General features: G+C 37.0%; 1 protein-coding gene across 2 annotated transcripts; it reads right to left on the reverse strand.

Annotated features, from left to right (window-relative positions):
* Positions 1-1,296: 1,296 nt before the first annotated feature.
* LOC120081307 (protein translocase subunit SecA, chloroplastic) lies at positions 1,297-17,185 on the reverse strand. Of its 2 annotated transcripts, XM_039036064.1 has the most exons (20): positions 16,577-17,184; positions 16,236-16,308; positions 14,707-14,913; positions 13,628-13,731; positions 13,355-13,534; positions 12,911-13,129; positions 6,871-6,984; positions 6,672-6,785; positions 6,269-6,436; positions 5,739-5,914; positions 5,307-5,373; positions 5,049-5,195; positions 4,788-4,883; positions 4,635-4,703; positions 4,354-4,455; positions 4,018-4,269; positions 3,864-3,931; positions 3,116-3,233; positions 2,219-2,458; positions 1,297-1,711 (listed from the first exon to the last, which is right to left on the reverse strand). In XM_039036064.1, the coding sequence occupies exons 1-20, from the start codon at positions 16,982-16,984 to the stop codon at positions 1,556-1,558; spliced, it is 3,078 nt and encodes a 1,025-aa protein (XP_038891992.1). In that variant the 5' UTR covers positions 16,985-17,184; the 3' UTR covers positions 1,297-1,555. The 2 variants fall into 2 exon arrangements, 1 of the variants encoding a protein (XP_038891992.1); XR_005482781.1 differs by lacking the exons at positions 1,297-1,711; positions 2,219-2,458 and having other exon boundaries at positions 3,130-3,233; positions 3,577-3,931; positions 16,577-17,185.
* Positions 17,186-20,187: the final 3,002 nt, after the last annotated feature.

The following is a 20,187-nucleotide window of genomic DNA, read 5'->3' on the forward strand; positions in this document are numbered from 1 at the left end:
TCTTCATCATCTCTAATGTACAACATTGTTAACAAACTCTATTAGAAGTTCTACATTTCGATTGCAATCGTAATCAGGGAAACAAATTAAAGGGTTTGATGAGTTTTTCTTTTAAGGTTTGAGATTGGATGGTAAGGTGGTTTTTGAATTCCAAAAGGAGGAATGCGCTCTACGAAACCATTGAGACAGTCTAGTTTTAATTCTTGCATGCAACCATTACTAAAAACCTTGTATGTATACCATTGTAATCCCATATAAGTCAAGTCGTTTGTATACACCATTGTAATCCCACTTTTATTGAATAATTATTATAAATTCATATATACTCCATGTTATTTATAATGTAACCCATTATATTTATGCATATATGCATCATGAAATTCATCCACAAGACAAGTTTTTTCAGATATTTATTTACCCCTCAGTCAATCCTATAAGTTGTTTGTGAGATTGGGAATAGTTAGAGGGTAACAATTTTCAACTATTTATTTACCCTTAGATAGTTGGTATTTATTTTGTTAATTGTACTTAGATGTATTTATATAAATGCATGTATCTATTTTTATGCACGTTATAGGTCCTATAAGATGTCTATATATACTGAGTAATACTAGCATCATTTTTCCCAGTACATATATATAACATGCATATATTTGTCTATGAATTTGAGGATTAGTGAAGGAAAATTAATAATTTTGAATTTGAGATTGTATTAGGTGAGGATTGTCGTATTTGATTTTGTTTGATTTAATTAAAATTTTATATTTGTTCTTATTTTACATGTGATAAGATTTTGTTTGTTAGTTCTCACTTTTAATAAGGATTGAAGCAACTAAAAAATAGTACAATCTTAGTTGCAGATATTATTATCACAACTAATCCAACAAATTCTACTAAAATGAAGGATTAGACATTTTTGCAAAGAAACTAAATCGTAGGCTTTTTGAAAATGCAACAACCGAAATGTAGCTATTTTTTTTTTGTGCTAGACTCTATGAATAATGTGGAGTCTATTGACGTTTATGAAGACTATTATATAATGTGGAAGGAGGATGGTACTCGGAGAATATTAAAAATCTTCCCAAGATAGATGCAACCCAACCAACTAGTATTTTTCTTTACACACATACTGATTACTAAATGCACCAATTAAGCCAATTTCTCAAGAAATACTTGGATCTATACCATCTTTGTACATCTCATTTTCATCACACAAGAAAAAGATTTAAAATATTTTGAAAATGATGTTAGAAGAATTAATCATGTGGCAAACAATGATTGGACAACGTCATGAGATGTAAAAAGAAAGAAAGATTGCAAGTATTTTTCATTTCTTATTAGACCAAAATTTCTACAAAATTATATTTTACATATCTTGGATTCACCATACAAGGACATGAACAAAAATTCAAATCTACAAACCCCCACGTTCATGCAAACGTACCCAACTACCTTGAATTAAATGCTCATGCAAGCAAGGCTTCAAAAGAATCCTCCTATACTCAGAATTTATGCCGATATAAGTTCTGAAGCACAAGAAGGGAAACTGCAGTATTTATGCAGTTGTTTTGGGGCTGGTAGCTGAAGAAGACGATTCAGCAGCAACTGGACCTGAATTATTATTATCTGTGCCTCTACCATTGGCTACAACTTCTTCCGACTTCTCCTTCCTTCCAGCATCCCGATCCTTCTTTACAAGCACCGGTTTGAACTGCCGAATGACGAGTAAAGAAAATTTGTAATAAAAATATAGGAAAGTGCTGAAAAGAGAGAGGATCAAAGAGTGTACAAGCATACATAGCTCAATTGACATAGTCCTTAGGATATCAAGCTCGAAGTCAGAGGTTTACTTCTCATCCCACATATCTTAAAAGAAAAAAGGACAAATTGAAAAAAAAACCATCCTAAAGTATGATGGTAGTTACAATTATACCCTTAATCTTTCAATGGTAAAAATTGAGTTCTCAAACTTAAATAAGTGTTAAAACTAGACTCTCAAATATGTAACAATGAGATAAGTTTGAGGTTCAGCTTTCATCATTTAGGATCCAATATCTAGAATAACGGTAGATTTGAAGGTCCAGATTTAACATCTGTATAAGTTTGAAGACTCAATTTTTGTAATCGAAAGTGAGGGTGGAATTGCAATTACCCCATACTTCAGTTTGCAATTTTCTAAAAGAAAAAAAGCAGAGTCCTTCCAGAATAGGATATATACCTGATATATAGAATAAATGACATTTCTCCTTATCTGTGCCATCATATCCAAGAAGAGGTTATAGCCCTCAAGTTTGTACTCTATAAGTGGATCGCGCTGTGCATATCCACGTAAACCTACAGCTTGTTGCACAAACTTAAGTGCTTGCAGGTGTTCTTTCCATAATCGGTCAATATTGCTCAAGATCAAGAACCTCTCAGCTTCCTTCATTAGTCCCGGCGCTTCCTTCTCTACAATATCCTGAAAATAGGAACAGTATTACAATATCAATGAACTTGAAATTTTAATTTGTTAGACTAGGAGAAATTTAATATTTTAAAATAATGCTTTAGCATCCTGTGAATTCAGATTAATTTTCATTCACGAGCACCAGTATCCTAATTATTAATAAAATGAGAAAATAATTAGGTAAGAGTACCTTGCATATATTTTCTTAACAGAACTTTTTCTTTGAACATATGGAAATGAATAATTGTTCAGGATACAAACTCCTGAGGGAGAAGTGGGGGGGAACAAAACAACTTAAGAACAAGCTCAACAAGGAAGAAAACAGACATCAAAATTCTCCAAATACGCTAACACGGATAAATCACCACTACTCCCAGAAATTTAAGCTGTTAGGTTAAAATAACTAATCATTTCAATTTGTTCTTCAACACACAAGACAGTACTTTTAATTTCATAAGGTCATGTTGAAGAAGATAAAGATAAAGATAAAGAAGAATTTGAACAATGAAGAGATGAGCGCCATCAAGGAGGGCATGAGCTTAAAATGAAAATAAGGCACTTCAAAACAAACTAAATGTAGGCGGGTCAGGGGTGGACCACATGCAAGAATCAGATGGAGATACACATAGATATAATATATATACACACATATATTATCCAAGTACAAACCCTTTTCTGTAAGTATGCTTCACGCCCACGTAGACGAAGATAATTCTGCAAACTCTCATACGTTGGATATTTACTCTTTAATAACTCTGGGGTCAAATCGTCCAACAGATAGCAATACCTAAACAAAGCGAAATGTGAGTCAAGGAAACCAAGATCAGGTTATGTGAATATCTATCAGAAAGAATTTGTAAGGTATCACCTACAAAATACGAATTTAACAACACATCACTCTAATCCAAGGAAATATACTGTTCTTTTAATCTCAACCAACAATAACAGAGATCAACCACGACATTAGACAGGACGAAAGGAAAGATTACATAACCCGGTCATTTAAGAGAACCGGACTCTCCACCTTCAGCAACCTGATTTTGAATTTTAGTGTGCCCCTCTGCTAGAGGTAACAAACCCACACTACCGAGCTCGGCCCTTCAGCAACCTGATTGCTACAAACAACCTACCTTTCTCAGGCACGTACAAATCCTCAAAAAGCCTTCTTGATGGAACCCACCTGACGACTTGCTAACAAGCTCCAGCAGCCTGGCCCATCCCACATTGTGCAGAAAGGCCTCTCTTACCCCTTCTTTTATATGTTTGAATACTTACAGCATTTCAAGCGGTAGATTTAACAAGTTGATGCACAGGAAAATTAAACTTCATAAGATTTAATCACTATTATGCTTCATGCCTTTTTAGCCACCTAACCGCAAAGCTGATGATAAACAATAAATGGGAATCCGGCCCTTACTGTTGAACTTTTGCTATGAGCTTCTCAAGATCCCAGTTTTCAGTTGGAGTATCAGAACCAATATTTGCCTGTAGTTTTTAAAATCAATGAGGCATCTGATATATTTGAACTAAATCAGGCATCGGTGAAATGAAAGAAAGTTCATATGACTCACTTCTAATATGTCATCCATTGTTAGCTCAGCATATTCAATAATAAGTGATTGTAAATTGTCTGATTCGAGTGCTCGCCTTCTCTCAGTGTATACACGATCTCTTTGGCTGTTTAAGACTTCATCATACTCAAACAACTGCTTCCGGATATCAAAAAAGTAGTTCTCCACTTTTCTTTGGGCTTCATCAAGTGCTTTTGTTAACATCTGGGATTCAATAGGAAGATCTTCTACTCTAAAAGCTCTCATTAAACCCTACAAATGCAAATAAAAATACTATATCAACAATCATGGATCAGAATCTGAAGTATAAGACCTAAGCTAAATATAAATTATAACCTGAATTCGGTCTCCACCAAATATCCTAAAGATGTTATCTTCAAGACTTAAGAAGAAACGTGAACTTCCAGGATCCCCTTGTCGACCACTTCGACCTCGCAGCTGCAATGATACATATTGAGAAGCCAATTTCATCTCAAGATCCATAGGAATAATACACAATCTTTTACAAGCATAAAGTAATTGTGACAATGGAAAAATCACAGTAAGAAAATAAATAAATGTCTAAACTTTGTTTATTACAGGATTACATCCCAGCAACATCAATACATAAATTCAACCTGATTATCAATTCGTCGGGATTCATGTCGTTCTGTCCCTACAACATGGAGTCCACCTGCTAGCACAACCTGCAAGGATGAGAACATAAGAGATACAACCAACACCAAGAAACGGGCAATAGATTTTCCTCCTCTTTGAGGGGAAAAACTGACCTTCTTCCTTTCTTCCTCAGTATAAACCTTGTATTCTTTGACAATTTCTAAAAATGCATTCCGCAACTTAGCTATGACATCATCTTGAGCAGGGCCCTACAAGTTCATAAGAAAAGAAAAGAACACCAAAGAAAAAGAACCTATAGTTGTGTCATGGCGGAATGATAACAAGTGCTTCACTTAATCGCCAAAAAAAGTATATAAAATCCTAAGAATTCTGCAGCTGTCGATGGAAAAGAATACAGGTTTTAAAGAATATACCTTCTCACAAGAATAAGATAGACGCTCTTCTGCTTCAAGCTCAGTTAGTGATTTCTGACCCCAAGTCTTCACAGCAAACTGTACGGCTTCTTCAGCCAATTTGGCATTCTCACTTGAAAGATCACATGGAAATAAACTTTCGTTCACCTAATGTATAATAAAATAGATCAACTGGGATACCATACAACAGAAGATACAAACCAAGTAAAAATATTGACAAAAAAAGTACAAATCAAAGAATAAAAATCGTTACAGCACCTTCCATGTTTTCTTAGGAGGAGGCTTCTTCACAGATACAAAAGCTCCATTAGTTAGTTTGACAAGTCTGCAATAAAATATTCCCACAAATTGTAAGGCTTGACCTATTATGCTTTAACTTCCACCCATTGTTGTTGTTTTCTACACGTCCATCCGTCCCTGGCCCCACTGCACTTATAGAATATAAGCCAAAAACCAAGGACGTGTAGTCTGAGCATGTGCAGCTTATTTGACATTCAAAAACAAAGAGTCTGACCTTCTAGTGCAACATACATCTCTCTCTCTCTCTCTCTCTCTCTCTCTTACATGCACACATACACATGTCCTCTCTTGTTTGTGTATATCTTCCTGATTTCTTACCATGCAATTACTTTGAGGACAAAAGAGGTTCAACAAGGGGAATATCAATCCATAACAAGATGAAGGTGATACCTTGGCATAAGCAGCTCACGTAACTTCAGTCTTGCCATAAATTCGGCATTTCCACCCAAAATTATATCAGTGCCCCGTCCAGCCATGTTTGTAGCAATGGTCACTGCACCTAGGCGACCACTCTGAGCAACAATTTCTGCTTCTCTCTCAACATTCTCTGGCTTTGCATTGAGAACCTTCAGAAATTAAAGTGCACTAAATCAGTCATAAAGACCTTGAAAAGTAATTGAGGTGTTTCCAAAGCCAAATGGTAGCTTCGGAAGGAAAAACAACGAACTCTTGGCATTGCAGTTGAGGCCTAGCACCCAGTTTATTGATTGTGTAAAAACTTGCTCAACGTTCATATTCTACCAAATTTACAAGTTCTTAACACAATGTTGAGAATACTAATTAAGAGATTAAATCTGCAGTAAGTTTCTGAATTTAGTGGAATTTAAAATGGTAATAGAGTAGGAGGTTCTATGTTCAAACCCTCTTAACATAAAGTTCTTCCCATTTCATATAATAGCCTATTTGTTGAAAGACTTGACCTCATGTGGAATTCCAGCTTCTTGCAACTGTTCAGAGAGAGCATCACTCTGCTCAACACTAGTTGTGCCAACAAGCACAGGGCGACCAGTCTTATACATTCTAGAAATCTCTACCACAACAGCTCGCCACTTTCCTGTTGTTGCCCTGAAAACTACGTCCGACTCATCCTGATAAAATAAAAAAGAAAAAGAAAAAAGAAAAGAAAGAAAGAAAGAAAAAGAAAAAGAAATGAGCATATGTATGGTGAGGACCACAGAGTTGGGTGAAACTTAGCTTAACACTTCTAAAGAAACTAAGGTTAAACCGTAGCCTTTCTGCATATTAGCATGTGCACACATGTAAAGCACATGACAATCAAAGGTCTCACAATTATCTATTTATGAAGAGCAGGCTTATCAATACCTTTCTTATCATAGGCTTGTTTGTAGGTACAATTGTGACTTTGAGCTTATATATACTCTCAAATTCAGTGCTTTCCGTTGCTGCAGTGCCAGTCATTCCACACAGCTTTGGGAACTGCAAACAGTGCAAAGAAGAAGCATCAAGGAAAGCGAGAAAAATCTTATCGAGTTTACAGAAGAAAAATTGTCCTGGAATCTACCTGGAGGAAGAAGTTTTGATAACTTATTGAAGCTAGGGTAACAGTTTCATTTTGAATTGGTAAACCTTCTTTTGCTTCGACTGCTTGATGAAGTCCATCACTCCATCTTCTGCCCTGGACAGTTAAATATAATTCCATCATCAAATTGTACTGTACAAATAAGTATGACGTACACGTACATATATTGTAATATGAATGATTGAATGCAGCAGTTGACATATATGTTAACATTACAATATTTACACTTTATGGTATCTGTCGAAAATAGAGGGCTGTTATGTATTAATCCTAATGGTATTTTAGCATTTTTACTTTACCCTAGACTGTATTAGGGTATCTATACTTTAGCATTTTTACTTTACCCTAGACTGTATTAGGGTTTCCTATAGATCTATTTATACCTATGCCCTCTCTTGTATTTTGATAAGAAAAGAATAATAAAAAGTACTCTTCTATTGTGGTTTTTTCTCCCTGTTCTAGGGTTTTCTACGTAAATATTGTGTCTTCTTCTTCTTCCGATATGGTATTAGAGCATGGTGATGAAACCCTAGCCATTGTTGACGAAAATCAGCCTGTGGTCTCTCAATCTTCACCAACAGAAGCAGCTGCCACCACTGTCGATGCAGCCCATACCGCCGCCGTGCAAGCAGCCATCGATCATTACCTCTAAATGACACTGCCTCTCCTTCTCGGCCAGCCGACATCCCGGCCACCTGCAGCTGCCAGAAACTTACCAGATCCCAAGCCCAAGTGGGCTTCTGCCAATCGCCAGTCTACCAAACCCAGCCCATGCCGGAAGCCACCCGACTGCTGGATTTATGCCGGCGTTGCACTACCCGAGCGTCAGCATCACCCAACAGCGCCAGCCCATGTCGAGCGTCACACTTCCGTTGATGGCTCTTTACCCGAGAGCTGGTGTCATTAGCAGCACCGACGATCCCCACGATGGACAGCAGCCATCTTTACCCGATCGTAAGTGTACATTTGAAACGGGAGTCCTCATTTTCTCACAGTGGACAGCAACCAGCCTTCTCGGGCAGCAATGGTGCTTCAGGTTCGATGGGCTTATCTCCAATGGTGGTCCAACAACAATTGGCTAGTCTCCACAACAAATTGTCGCTCTTGGGGCAGCTCTTGGGCCAACTAAAAATCTCCAACCAAATTCCGCAAATTCCGATTTATCCTTAGATCTACTGATGTATTCAGAAAATTCAGTAACCGTCTTTCCTACTTTGCTTATAACAAATGTTATGTCTGGATCTATGGGAACTTCTGCAAGTTTCATTACAGGAGAGAAACTGAATGGCCATAACTATTTTTCCTGGTTTCAATCCATCAAGATGGCCCTCGAGGGGCGTCACAAGTTTGGATATTTAACTGGTGAGATACCAAGACCTAGACCAGGAGATCCACATGAGCGCATTTGGAAAGGAGAAGACTCTTTATTTCATTCGTTATTAGTTAACAGTATGAAACCATAGATAGGAAAACCCTTACTTTATGCTGCAACTACTCGAGATATTTGGGATGCAGTACAAAAGTTATTTTAAGAGGCAGAATGCATAACGATTGTACACGTTGCGTAAACAGGTCCATGAGTGCAAACAAGGAACGATGGAACGATTGTACACGTTACGTGTTTATGACTTTCTTGCTGGTTTGAATTTCAAGTTTGATACTGTGCACAGTCAAATACTGGGACAAAGACCAATACCTTCCCTCATGGTAGTTTGCTCTGAGGTTCGTTTGGAGGAGGATCTAACGGAAAAGAAAGGTTTATCCTCAAGAAATGTTGCATCCATGGAAACAAGATATTTTCGTGAGGATGGATGGTAACACTTATACCCTCGTTGGTGAAGAAGATACCCGACAAAGACACATTTTTTAGCACGAGGGGTAAATTTAGTGCAGTTAGGACCATGAGTATGGACAAAGGCAATGCACTCAAACACTCGAAGAGGGACATCGGGAATAAGACGTGTGGTAGGGTATGACTTTTTGAAGCACTCAAGAGGAGTTTGAAATTGGAGAACACGGCAAGGCATCGATTGATAAGATGTACAATTCCTTTAGAAGCCAAAAAATCATGGAAGGTGGTGTTAAAGAACTTATGACCGTGCACTGCGAAGGATGACAATTTTAGTGTTAAACTGAGTCTCTATAGTCGTATAAAATTGTTGGAATATCGATGATACTTCCACTTTATCAGCAAAGAGGAACACTCAAGTAAGACGAGTGTGATCATCGATAAAGGTCATGAACCAACGTTCCCCAGAAGAAGTAGTGATGTTTGACGGACCCCAAACATCACTATGGATAAGAGTAAAAGGTTGAGATGGTTTGTAAGGTTGGGATAAAAAAGAGACCCGATGTTGTTTAACACGAATACAGACATCACAAGGCAAGGAAGAGACATCAACATTATGGAATAAATGAGGAAATAAATATTTCATATATTGAAAACTTGGGTGACCAAGATGAAAATGCCATAACATTTAATCCTTTTAAGAAGTTGGAAAACAAGAAGATACTAAACTAGTCCTATAACAATTCCTAAAGGAAGCATCAACATTAAGGAAATAGAACCCCCTATCGTGTCGGGCAGTGCCAATCGTCGTCCCCGAACTCAAGTTCTGAAAGGAAACAGTATCGGGTGAGAATACAACTTGATAATCCAAATCTCTAGTAATCTTACTGATAGATGGTAAGTTGCATGAAATTTTCGAGACATGTAACACATCTTGTAAGGTCAAACCCTCAAAAGGAGAGAGATGACCCTTTCCCGCAACAGGAGCAAAGGACCCATCGACAATCCGGATTCTCTCATTGTCAGCACTCGGATAATATGAAAGGAATTGATCATGCGAGCTAGTCAAATGATTTGTACCTCCTGAATCAAGAATCCACGGTTTTTTACCATTAACACTAAGAAGGCTGAAGGATTGAAATGTACCTGACTGGGCAATAGCACTGACTCTGACAATACCAGAGTCATTCTAGTTATTCACCTGAGATTGAGACTGAGAAGCATCATTTGTCGAATCACTCACAAGTGCTCGGCCAGAACTTGACTTATCGTTAAAATGACGACGTCTACTATCCGGAGGACGACCATGTAGCTTCCAGCACTAATCCTTAATGCCAGGGCTTCTTGCAATGTTCACATACTGGAGGAGGTCTACTATTCTGCTTGTCACCATCAAGCCCAGATAACTAATTGGTCCACATCTTCAATTCCTACGGACTTGCTTCCTGAACCCATATTTGGTACAAACGATACTGTCCTACCTACTAAACAGGTTCCTTGGATAACGTACTACAGGAAAAATATCAAAAAGGAAATAGTGCCACTGGTTGCTTCTCCGACTACAGTCCATGAATTGAAACCAGCACCAACTCAAGGTACTCCTATTTCTGGTAATATTGATGTCTATGTTGAGGGAGATATATGTGATGTGGGTGAGAATGACAACTTCTGGTAACACTGATGCTTGTATCGAGGGTGATATGTGTGATGTGGATGTGGTTGGGAGTGACAAAATTGATGTGATAACTCTAGGAAATGACAAAGTTGCAAGTAGGGATGAGTCTTTGGAAGAAGCACCAGAGGATGAGACTCTACCGCAGGGAACTGAGTGTGACCATTATCCTCTTACTGATGAGGGATCTGACAAAATAGAGAGTTATGATGCCTCTTTGGATCTACCCATTGCGTTGAGAAAGGGTAATAGGTCTTGCACCAAATATCCCATGCATAGCTTTCTATCTTACTATAATTTATCTCCCGAGTTCAGAGCTCTCACTACGAGTCTGGGTACTCTCTATTTTACTGTAATGATACCAAACAATATACATGTAGTAATGGAGGTTCCTGAATGGAAGGCTGTCGTCATGGAAGAGATGAGAGCTCTTGAAAAGAACAATACATGGGATCATGTTGCTCTTCCTAAAGAGCATAAGACAGTTGGATGCAAGTGGGTGTTCACCATAAAGTATAAGTCTAATGGAACTCTTGACAGGTACGAGGCCAAATTGGTTGCGAAAGGGTTTACTCAGACTTTTGGAATAGACTACTCAGAGATTTTTTCTCCTATAGCGAAGCTAAATACAATTCGAGTTCTCCTTTCAGTGGAAGTTAACAAAGACTGGTCTCTCCATCAACTCGATTTGAAGAATGCATTTCTAAATGGTGAATTAGAGGAAGAGGTTTATATGAGCCATCCTCCTAGTTTTGAAGCCCAATTTGACCATCAGGTATGTAAACTCAGGAAGTCTCTATATGGTTTGAAACAGTCTCTGAGAGCTTGGTTTGACAGGTTCACTACCTTTGTTAAGTCCCAAGGTTTTACTCAGGGGCAGGGGCACTCTGATCACACCTTGTTCACAAAAAGGTCAATATCAAGGAAGATTGTTGTTCTTATTGTGTAATAGACGATATTGTTCTGTAAGGGGATGATGCTGCTGAGATTATCAAGAAGGAAAATGCTTGAGGAGTTTGAGATTAAAGACCTTGGGAGATTAAGGTATTTTCTAGGAATGGAAGTGGCAAAATCAAGAGAGGAGATTTCTCTTTCTCAACGGAAATATACACTTGATTTATTGAAAGAAACAGGTATGACTGGATGTAAACCTATTGATACTCCAATAGAATTCAATGCTAAGCTGGGTGATTCTATTAACAAAGTTCCTGTCAATAAAGAGAGAAACCAACGTCTAGTGAGAAATTGATTTGCTTATCCCATACTATACCAGATATATCCTACGCTGTCAGTATAGTTAGTCAGTTTATGTAGGCACCTTACGAAGAACATATGAAGGCTATAAATCGAATCCCGAGGTATTTGAAAACTACTCCAGGTAAGGGTCTGGGGAAAACCAGCAGACGATGTATTGAGGCGTACACCAACTTTGATTGGGCAGGTTTTGTTATAGACAGAAGATCGACATCTGGGTATTGTACTTTTGTGTGGGATAATCTTGTTACTTGGAGAAGTAAGAAGCAAGGTCTGGTTGCTAGAACTAGAAGCAGTGCTGAAGCAGAATACAGAGCCATGAGTCTGGGAATATGTAAAGAAATCTGGTTAAAGAAAGTTTTGTCTGATCTCCATTAAGACAGTGATCTTCCTGAAGCTCTATTGTGATAATAAAGCAACGATAAGCATAGTCAACAATCCGATTCAACATGATAGAACAAAACACGTGGAAATCGATAGACACTTCGTCAAAAAAAGACTGGACAGTGGCAATATTTGTATCCCTTACATTCCTTCTCGTCAACAGGTTGCTAATATTCTCACCAAAGTGTTACTCGGGTAAAGCTTTGATTCTTGTGTTAGCAAGTTGGGTCTTATTGATATCTACGGCATAACTTGAGGGGGAGTGAGGAGTGTTGAAAATAGAGGGCCGTTATGTATTAACCCTAAGGGTATTTTAGAATTTTTACTTTGCCCTAGGCTATATTAGGGTTTCCTACAGATCTATTTATACCTATGCCCTCTCTTGTATTTTGATAAGAAAAGAATAATAAAAAGTACTATTCTATCGTGGTTTTTCTCTCTGTTCTAGGGTTTTCCACGTAAATATTATGTCGTCTTCTTCTTTCAATATCGTTAAAATAAAAATATGGGCAAATATCAAAAGGAATGGAGGTACAGTACAAAAGAGGACATACAAAAATATAAGCTAAAACCAAACAGAAAAGGCACGAAAAGATGAAAGAATCACTATTCTAATATTTAGTTGAAACGTACGTAACCCTGTAGGATGGTCCTCTAACTTACAATTAACAATTTGTAGCTCATTTCATTCCAGTTATTTCATACAAATAGGTAGCTGAAACTTTTATAAAATAGAACTGGTCATATAAGAATATGCCATAAAACAACACCGAAGCAGATGACCTACTCATGAGATGAGATCACTTTTCTAGCGTGTATGTTTTAATTCTCAGATAAAGAGAGAAAATGAAAAGCCAAACCATGCATGGGTACAATCAAATATAATGTATTCCTGAGGATACAGATGAATTCAGAAAAATTACCTGCATCACTCTACCAGTGAACTCATCTACAATTAGGACCTCTTTACCACGAATTATGTAATTGACGTCTCTTAGAAATAGTTCTTTAGCTTTTATTGCATTAAGAACGTATGATGCCCATTGTTCTCGAGGATCATACAAGTCTTTAACATCCAGAATTTCCTCAGCATCTTCATAACCTTGTTCTGTCAGCAGCACAGTCTTCTGTTTCTCATCCACCTGCAACAATTACAGCACAACTATTACAATTTTATATTCTTGTTTGTCCCTACTTTTTATCACTTGACAAAGCAAGCAAATCTTCACTCTGTGAGGGAAATAAGCTATCTTCTTAAAATCACATGTAGACAAATCTGATCAATTACCATAGCTAAGCCACACACTAAGTAAGAACAATTATTTTTAATAAGCTATCTTCTTAAGAAACATAATTGGTAATCTTACAGTGTAATGTATATCACGTTCAAAAGCAGAAGCCAGCTTTGCAGCTTTATAATATCTATCACTAGGTTTTTCTGCGGGGCCAGATATAATGAGCGGGGTTCTTGCTTCATCAATGAGGATAGAATCAACCTCATCAATCACACAGTAATTGAAATCTCTTAAGACAAGCTCTTCGACACTCTGCACATGTTACAGATGCATTTAGGTGATTTGATCGGAACAGACCAAATAAAATGCAACTCAAAGCAAGCAAATAAGTCAAGGATTACTTTCCGTGGCAAGATTGTCCCTCAAGTAATCAAAACCAAGCTCGCTATTAGTGACATAGGTAATATCACTTAGGTAATTCTCCCTTCTTTCTTCACTTGTCATATTCTCTGTACAAAATTTTGGTGAGGGGTTAAATGACAGGGCAATGAAACACTAAGTGAGTCCAAACAAATATAGATAGAATTTTAAAATTTATGGAGTGGCAGATGGAACCAGAAAGTGCGAGAGAAAAGGGAAAATAGCTCCACGCCTCAATATGGAAAAAAGACAGTAAAACATTGGTTCTTAAGAAACTAGCATAAACCACTTATGTCATGTAATGTATATTCACAACAATGTACAATGATGATTTAAGAATAATAACGATTTCATTTGAGCAAGTACTTAATTTGTATTGTACAATATCGTTTTAAGAATAATATAAAATACTTAATTTTTATGTTTTTATGTTTTTAGTGTATTCAGATTTTGCATTTAAAATTTTGATATGCAAAATTATATTATAAAAGGATAAAAACATTTAGAAATATAGTATTTCATATTATAAACACAATTAATTTTTTTTAAATTAAAATATGTATTATGTAATGTACTATAAATTATATAATATTACAAAATAATAGTTGTACAAAAAAAATTAACAAAAGCCATGTTAAAAACTGGGTTAATAAAAGTTCATATTCAACTTAATATTTAGTGGGTAACTACAATCAGTTTTACGGTTTATAAATATAGCATCAAACAAATTTAAAACAATTGTTTAAATTATAATACATCTTCTGAATTTCCTATTGCCTACCAAACAAGTTCTTAATAAAATAATTGTTCTCAAGGTCTAGATGTACTTTAAAATATTTGTTATTGCCATAGCTGATGGGATATCTAACGTGGAGTAAAGAATGGTAATGAAAAAAACTGGATTCTGAACTTCCAGGTATCATTAAACAAATAGCCAGGAGACCAGTACTTACAAATTTAAAAACATAGAACCTGCATAGGAATCAGAAGTGAGAATGTTCGTCCAACTACTTAGTGAAAAATGTAATTTGGTTTTTGGAGATTCAAAAAGGAATGAGGCATACGTTGAATGAGGCCAACCTTCAGTCCAAGAAAACGAGGGACTTGACCAACCCACTCACAGTCTCGCCTGGCCAGATAATCATTAACAGTAACAACATGAACTCCTTTTCCAGTTAAAGCATTCAAATAAGCTGGTAAAATAGCAACTAAGGTCTTTCCTTCTCCAGTTCTCATCTCTGCTATTTCTCCCTTATGAAGAACCATGCCACCTGCAAGAAAAGAACTAAGAAACTAAAACGTTTGTACCTTAATAAGTGCACTGTTCATAATAATGCTTCGGTATCAAGAATTCGATATGCAGTTGAAATTTAGATATGTAAGAAGGAATGGATCAAGCAAACCTTCCTTTATTTGTATACAGTATTTCCAAAGTAAAAATGTAGTAACTAGTTTACCGAAATATTGATTAAAAAATAAAACTGACATTCCAATACTATTTCTTAACAAAAAACCAAACTTTCATAAGAATGAGATTACGATAACGGGCTATGATAAAAACAAAACCCAAACTAAAGGAAGCCAACAAAAAATTATAAAAAGAGGTCCAGTTTTCAAGAATAAAAACAAAAGATATTACAAAATTAATGAGCCGTAAACACCCAAAGGGAGAATTGAAGTGAACAAATGCCCTTCTACATCTCCTCTTAGGCGCCCCTACACCCTTAAAGATTCTCAATCTCTATAACTTTATATTCCACATAAAAGCCAAAACAAACAACTAGGGAAAAGCCTTTCTTCTATCCTAGAACGGTGAATATAAGAGCACCTCCTCCAACATCATGTTACAGGGCCTACTCAAAGCCAACCTCACTCTGAATATCTCCAAGAAATAAGAATCTTCCCTAAACTACTTCAATAAACTAACATCTCTATAGCATACCATCTAAATCCTCTCCTGCATGTTTATGATGAACACACTACTGAAGTCCAAGACAGAATAAATGGTGTCAATCCTGATAAGAGCAAATGGTGTTAATCCTGATATGAGCAACCAACAATGTTTTACTTGGAGATTTTAACCTCCCAATGTGTCCTCCTCAAAAATCGAAAAAGAGTATCAAACAATCAGTAAAATTCTAAAGCTTCCAAGTTCCTTACATAACATATACACCAAAAACCATTACTGGTACATTAAATTTGAGGCTTCAAGGAGTTCTTTTTCCTTCTTACTTCTTGGATACATGATTATTTATTTATAGATGTCAACCAGTGGTTTGTGTAACCCTCATGGAGTTAGATGCCCTCATCTCCCATCCGTTTTTATGTTCCATCATCCAATAATAGTATGATCTTGTCTTCCATCAAAACATTAGGCATTGTATTCCTATTTCTGTATTTCCGTTTTTTTTTCCTGATAAGGAACGTTGTACATTATAAAGAGAAATCACTGAAGAATTCGCAGTAAATAACTCTCATCACGAACTTGCAGACGCAGTAGAAAACTGCTAAATAAAGCTAATTCATAACAGATGACAGAGAACTATTCATATAGAGAAAAGGCAACAGAGAAAATGTAGCGTAGATAATTTACCTATCAGTTGAACATCAAACGGCCGGAGCCCCAATACCCTCTTCGAAGCCTCTCTCACAACAGCAAATGCTTCCTGCAGCAAAAACTACACGGTTAGAAACTTAGAACTTCGCAATAGAGCATTCAGAACAAAGTATGACCGAAAATGAACTTTCCGCATGAGTTTGACAGGCATTTAAATTTCAGTATCAAATACAATCTACTAAAGCGACGGTTATCGTCGGAACATTCCGCATGACTACGCTACTGAAACGACTCTGAAGTAGTATTACAAACATGAAGAAGTTAAGATATAAACATAAAAATAGTTAATTAAAGGAGTATTGGCTTACGATTCTTACCGGCAAAAGAGAATCCAGTGACTCGCCCGTTTGCGCTCGCTCTTTCAGCGTAGACGTCTTGTCCCTTAGTTGCGAGTCCGATAACGCAGACATTTGCGCTTCTAATCCATTGATAACGGCAACAGTTGAAGCATATTGCTGTCTAGTGGACTCACCAGTGTCAGTTCCTCTAAAAATTCCGCCTAAAAAACCTCCAAGCGAAGCTACAGGGAGCGCATTCCGTTTTGTAGAATACGCCAAATTAGAAGTTCTGGATCGGAATTGGAAGGCAGATTTATGGATAAATGCGGAGCGAAGATGGGATTTCAGAGAGAATGCATCAAAAGAGAGGAGAAACTTGCAAGATTGAGATGAAAGGGAAGGGTGGCAGTGCTTCACCATTGGTGAATCACAAAGCGGCGTTGCCATACTGGTTGTTCTCTTCTTCTGTTCTTGATTTTCCGAATCACACAATGATCAGAGAAAGATGGATGGGAGATTGGATGAACAGAAATGCAGAGGAGAAAAAGCGGGAAAGAAGTTATGAAGGTGAAAAGGCAACGACGAGAGTAGAAATGAAGCTAAGCATTTCGCCGGAGACGCTAAACCGAAGCGCAGTCCATCTGGCATTGACTATGGATAAGGCAACCAAATATTGAGGACAGGTGGCGTTAACACAGACCACTACGCCACTGCCACAGAATTTTGTTTTAAAATTTTTTTGTTTTTTTTTTCCAGTTTTAGGAGGTCATATACATATAATAAGGATTGAGATTTGAACCACAAATTTCCGCCAATACAATTTGTATGTTTGTTGAGTTGTGCTCGTTTTGTCAAACAATAATTTTAAATCGAATTACACTTTGAATTTTTGTAAGTGTTTGAATTTATATTATCTATTATATTTTTGTTTGGATAAAATCGAAAGAGTTATAATTTTATCAATTAAACTTCTAAATTTTCATGTATGAATTAATTTAGATTCTCAATTTAGACTTTTCTTGAAAATGAACCATGAATACATTTGAGAGTGGGATTTGGTGTCGCTCTCAAAAGATCACTAATTAAACAAAATTTAAATTATCCTAAACTCGACGGCTACTACTACAAGGATGTAGCAACAGTGGCAAGCACGAGTCAATCCAAAAGGAAGCGCTAATTTTGTTTTGTTAAGCTAATTAGCTAGTTATAGCGGTAAATGGAGGGTTGTGTATAGATAGTGATAGTGAAGTGTAAGAAAAATAAAATGCAAGGGTAAATGTAAAACTAGGGTAGGATTTAACTAGTTTCGAGAGCAAGAGAGACTCTATGCAATTTCAATCATTAAATTATGTTAACTAGACATGCATTCGATTTTATGCGTGCACAACAACTCGCTTAACACATACATGCTAGCTTCTACAAAGGCAGATAACTAGCTAGGATTGAACCAAGAAAGCATCCTAATTATTAATTAAGGTTGGAAAGTCATTCCCTAATTAAATTACATGCCTTTAAATTCCCACTACAAGAAAAAGAGACCCTCTCGACGCCTAAAACAACTATTGGGAAATACATCGTCGAGAAAGAGAATCTCTCTTGATTACATAAGGGTACCGTTGGGACTGCTCAATAACCCTCAATGTGGTATGTGACTTGTCGACAGTTGGTAAGAACTCCCAACGCGCCAAAAGCAGGCGTTGAGAGTTCAACCAAACTCCCGACGCCTCATCATGCCCGTCGAGAGATGGGAACAGAAGGCTAATTTGGACGGGTCAAACTCCCCACAAATTAAATAATTTGTCGATAGTTGTGTAGGAACTCCCGAAGATTACGATAGTGATAGAGTAAACATGCATAAAATGAAAGCTAATAGAATTGTTGAACACTCTAATTACACTTAATTTAAGTGACAAGCATGCTATAAAAACAAAAAAAAATACAAAGAGGGTTTTAAAAATTACAATTTTTTTAGAATTTCTCTTGTTCCTTGCAAATCCCCACGAATTTGACCTTCAAATCTTTAGTAGACTACCAAAAGAATATTCTCTACTATTCTCAGCCTTGGATTTGAGTGGTGAAACTCTGAATTGAGAGAGAATTGGAAGAAGAGGGTTTGAGAGGAAAATAATTTTATGCAGAATTTTCTCTAAAATTCTAATTGCTTCTTGATACGTGTAAAATGAAGAGTAAATTTTCATGCATCTTATGATATGCGTTCGTTCTCCATGCGTCGATGGTCATACGTTGGACTAAGAAATATGCAATATGCGTTTAAGAATATGTGATGACCATGCGTTCCTGCCATAAGTTTTCTTGCTCTCTCGCCAAGTATAACGAGATCGCAAGTTTCTCGGGGTGATCCAAGGTCGAACTCAAGGACTTGTAACTAAATGCTGCGAAGTAATTGTTGGGGTTGATACCCTAAAGTCTCGTGTCCTGTAGTTTGTAAATAGTATGTACAAACACTTTTTTTTGTTAATATATGATATTTACTTCACATCTTGTATTTTGCTCGATTAATTGTTTTATTTGCTTTACCACAAACCAATAAACATAAAATTCCTGGTTATCTGTATGTGACTCAAGCATGTATATGGTGACATACAAGTGGATCATGTATTGAGTGATAACCAAAATGGTCTACAGTATATGGACATAGGAGGGAAACCTTATCTTGGTAACGCTACGGGCGCGGGCTGCTTTGTGGAATGGTCACACGTATTGTGACTTATCATAGATGGTCTGATCCTGATCATTCGTGTTGGGGACATGCGAGCGGGGGCATCCTATACAAATAGTTTGTATAAGACCTGGCCACAAAGTGTTAATGTCTCGTTATATAACATCATTCATGACAGAGACTTCACTTCACTAGGATGACTATAGGTAACATGACCTCAATCCTGAGTGAGTTGGGAACTTCTGCCATTGAGGGCGGTCCTTTGATTTGTATGGGTGCAAGTGGCCAGGTCACCGATTCAAACCTACCATTTTGAGGATTCGTCTGATTTGGGAGCTGAGAACTTAGCTACACAAGATGAATTCATTCCTTCCCCGAGGTAGGGGTAGATGGCTCCCTTAAGGGTTGATTCCAGGGCTTGAACGATGTGGCACCACACACCTTCTCTTGGCCTGAGAGGTGTTCACACATAGTTGGACTATGTTGTATTGTTCATTAGAGGAATCAGTGGTACTTAAGGAGTGAGATGTAACTATAGGGGCAAAAGGGTAAATTGGCCCAACTGTACTTACGAGATTTGTGAAGGGTCACCGTACTCATGATTGGTTATATCCAATGGACACATAAATATATCTATGGTAAGAAGAGTTCAGCTGTTGGTCTTTAGTGGAATCACTGACAGTTAACGGATGGTGGATCTCGTGGCTAAAGAGTTTAGTCAGTTATTCATGTACCGTTGGAGCTTCGAGTCACAGGTCCATTAGGTCCCCTGGGTAGCTTGGATAAAGTCGAAAACCAGTGTTTGGGTTAATTTGAAACGTTCAAATTGACAAGAGGAAGTTCAATTATATATGATATAATTGGACTGGTTAATTATATATAATATAATTGGCTAAATATATGAGATACATTAATTTGGAGAAAATTAGATATAAATATGATTTATATCAAGTAGAAGAGAAAATACTAT

Source organism: Benincasa hispida, chromosome 7, assembly GCF_009727055.1.
Source record: "Benincasa hispida cultivar B227 chromosome 7, ASM972705v1, whole genome shotgun sequence".
Taxonomy (NCBI): Eukaryota; Viridiplantae; Streptophyta; class Magnoliopsida; order Cucurbitales; family Cucurbitaceae; genus Benincasa; species Benincasa hispida.